Genomic DNA, 1095 nt, shown 5'->3' with positions numbered 1-1095 from the left:
AAAAAAAAAAAAAAAAAAGATAGGATGATGACAGGGACAGTTTAGGATAGGGACAGGACAAAACAGGGATAGGACAGGAATGGAGATAGGATAGGGACAGGATAAGGAGATGATAAGGAGAGGTTAATGATAGGATAAGGACAGGATAAGGATAGGAAAGAAATATTAAAGCTAATAACTCAAAGTTTTATATATATTTTTATTCAGAGATCTATAAATAAATATTTATATTTAACATTGGAAGCAGAAAGTACAACACATAAAACCTATTCATTTCTCACCTTTTCCATTGATCTTCAATAAATAGGAGCGTTCTAGTGTCTAGAAAATAAAAAACCAAAATTTTCAGGCAACAGTTTTAAAAGACACACTAGATATATCATTAACAATAAGGCAATCTGTTTAAATCTGATCAGTCTTCATAAAATTTTAAATGAACAAAATAGCATATATATTTATTCTTCTGAGCTTCCCAGTTTAGCAAATTATCATTAGATGTTTTGTTTTCACAAAGACTGCATAAAATTTTCTGAAAAAAGTCAGCTCTATACACATTAATAACAGAAGTTGTGGTATTCATCATCATCCCACAGTGCTTAACACTCTTTTTTGTTTTTTTAGAGACAGTGTCTTACTTGTCACCCTCGGTAGAGTGCTGTGGTGTCACAGCTCACAGCAAACTCCAGCTCTTGGGCTTAGGTGATCCTCCTGCCTCAGCCTTCCAAGTAGGTGGGACTACAGGTGCCCGCGACAACGCCCAGCTCTTCTTTGTTGCAGTTTGGCTGGGGTCAGGTTTGAACCCGCCACCCTCAGTATATGGGGCCGGCGCCCTATTCACTGAGCCACAGGTGCCACCCAATGCCTAACACTCTAAAGTACTTTTCTCAGGCCAGGCACAGACCTGAAGAACAGATACACTCATTTAATATTAAATACAATCTGTGGGCTCAGCACCTGTGGCTCAAGTGGTGAAGGCACCAGCCACATATACCTGAGCTGGCAGGTTCGAATCCAGCCAGCGCCCACCAAATGACGGATACAACCAAATAGCCAGGTGTTTTGGCAGACACCTGTAGTCCCAGCTACTTGGGAGGC

The 1095-nt window shown here is 40.0% G+C and overlaps 1 protein-coding gene across 2 annotated transcripts in view; it reads right to left on the bottom strand.

Annotated features, from left to right (window-relative positions):
* RRM1 (ribonucleotide reductase catalytic subunit M1) overlaps positions 1-1095 on the bottom strand; it is a 57836-nt gene that overhangs the window by 35611 nt on the left and 21130 nt on the right. For both annotated transcript variants that reach the window (XM_003780944.3, XM_023511676.1), the window contains one exon: positions 282-321. In XM_003780944.3, the coding sequence (XP_003780992.1) occupies positions 282-321 (40 nt within the window). The remainder of the gene's footprint in view (positions 1-281; positions 322-1095) is intronic.

Source organism: Otolemur garnettii, unplaced genomic scaffold, assembly GCF_000181295.1.
Source record: "Otolemur garnettii isolate 467f Iridium unplaced genomic scaffold, OtoGar3 scaffold00001, whole genome shotgun sequence".
Lineage (NCBI taxonomy): Eukaryota > Metazoa > Chordata > Mammalia > Primates > Galagidae > Otolemur > Otolemur garnettii.
This window is presented reverse-complemented; position numbering and strand designations above follow the sequence as displayed.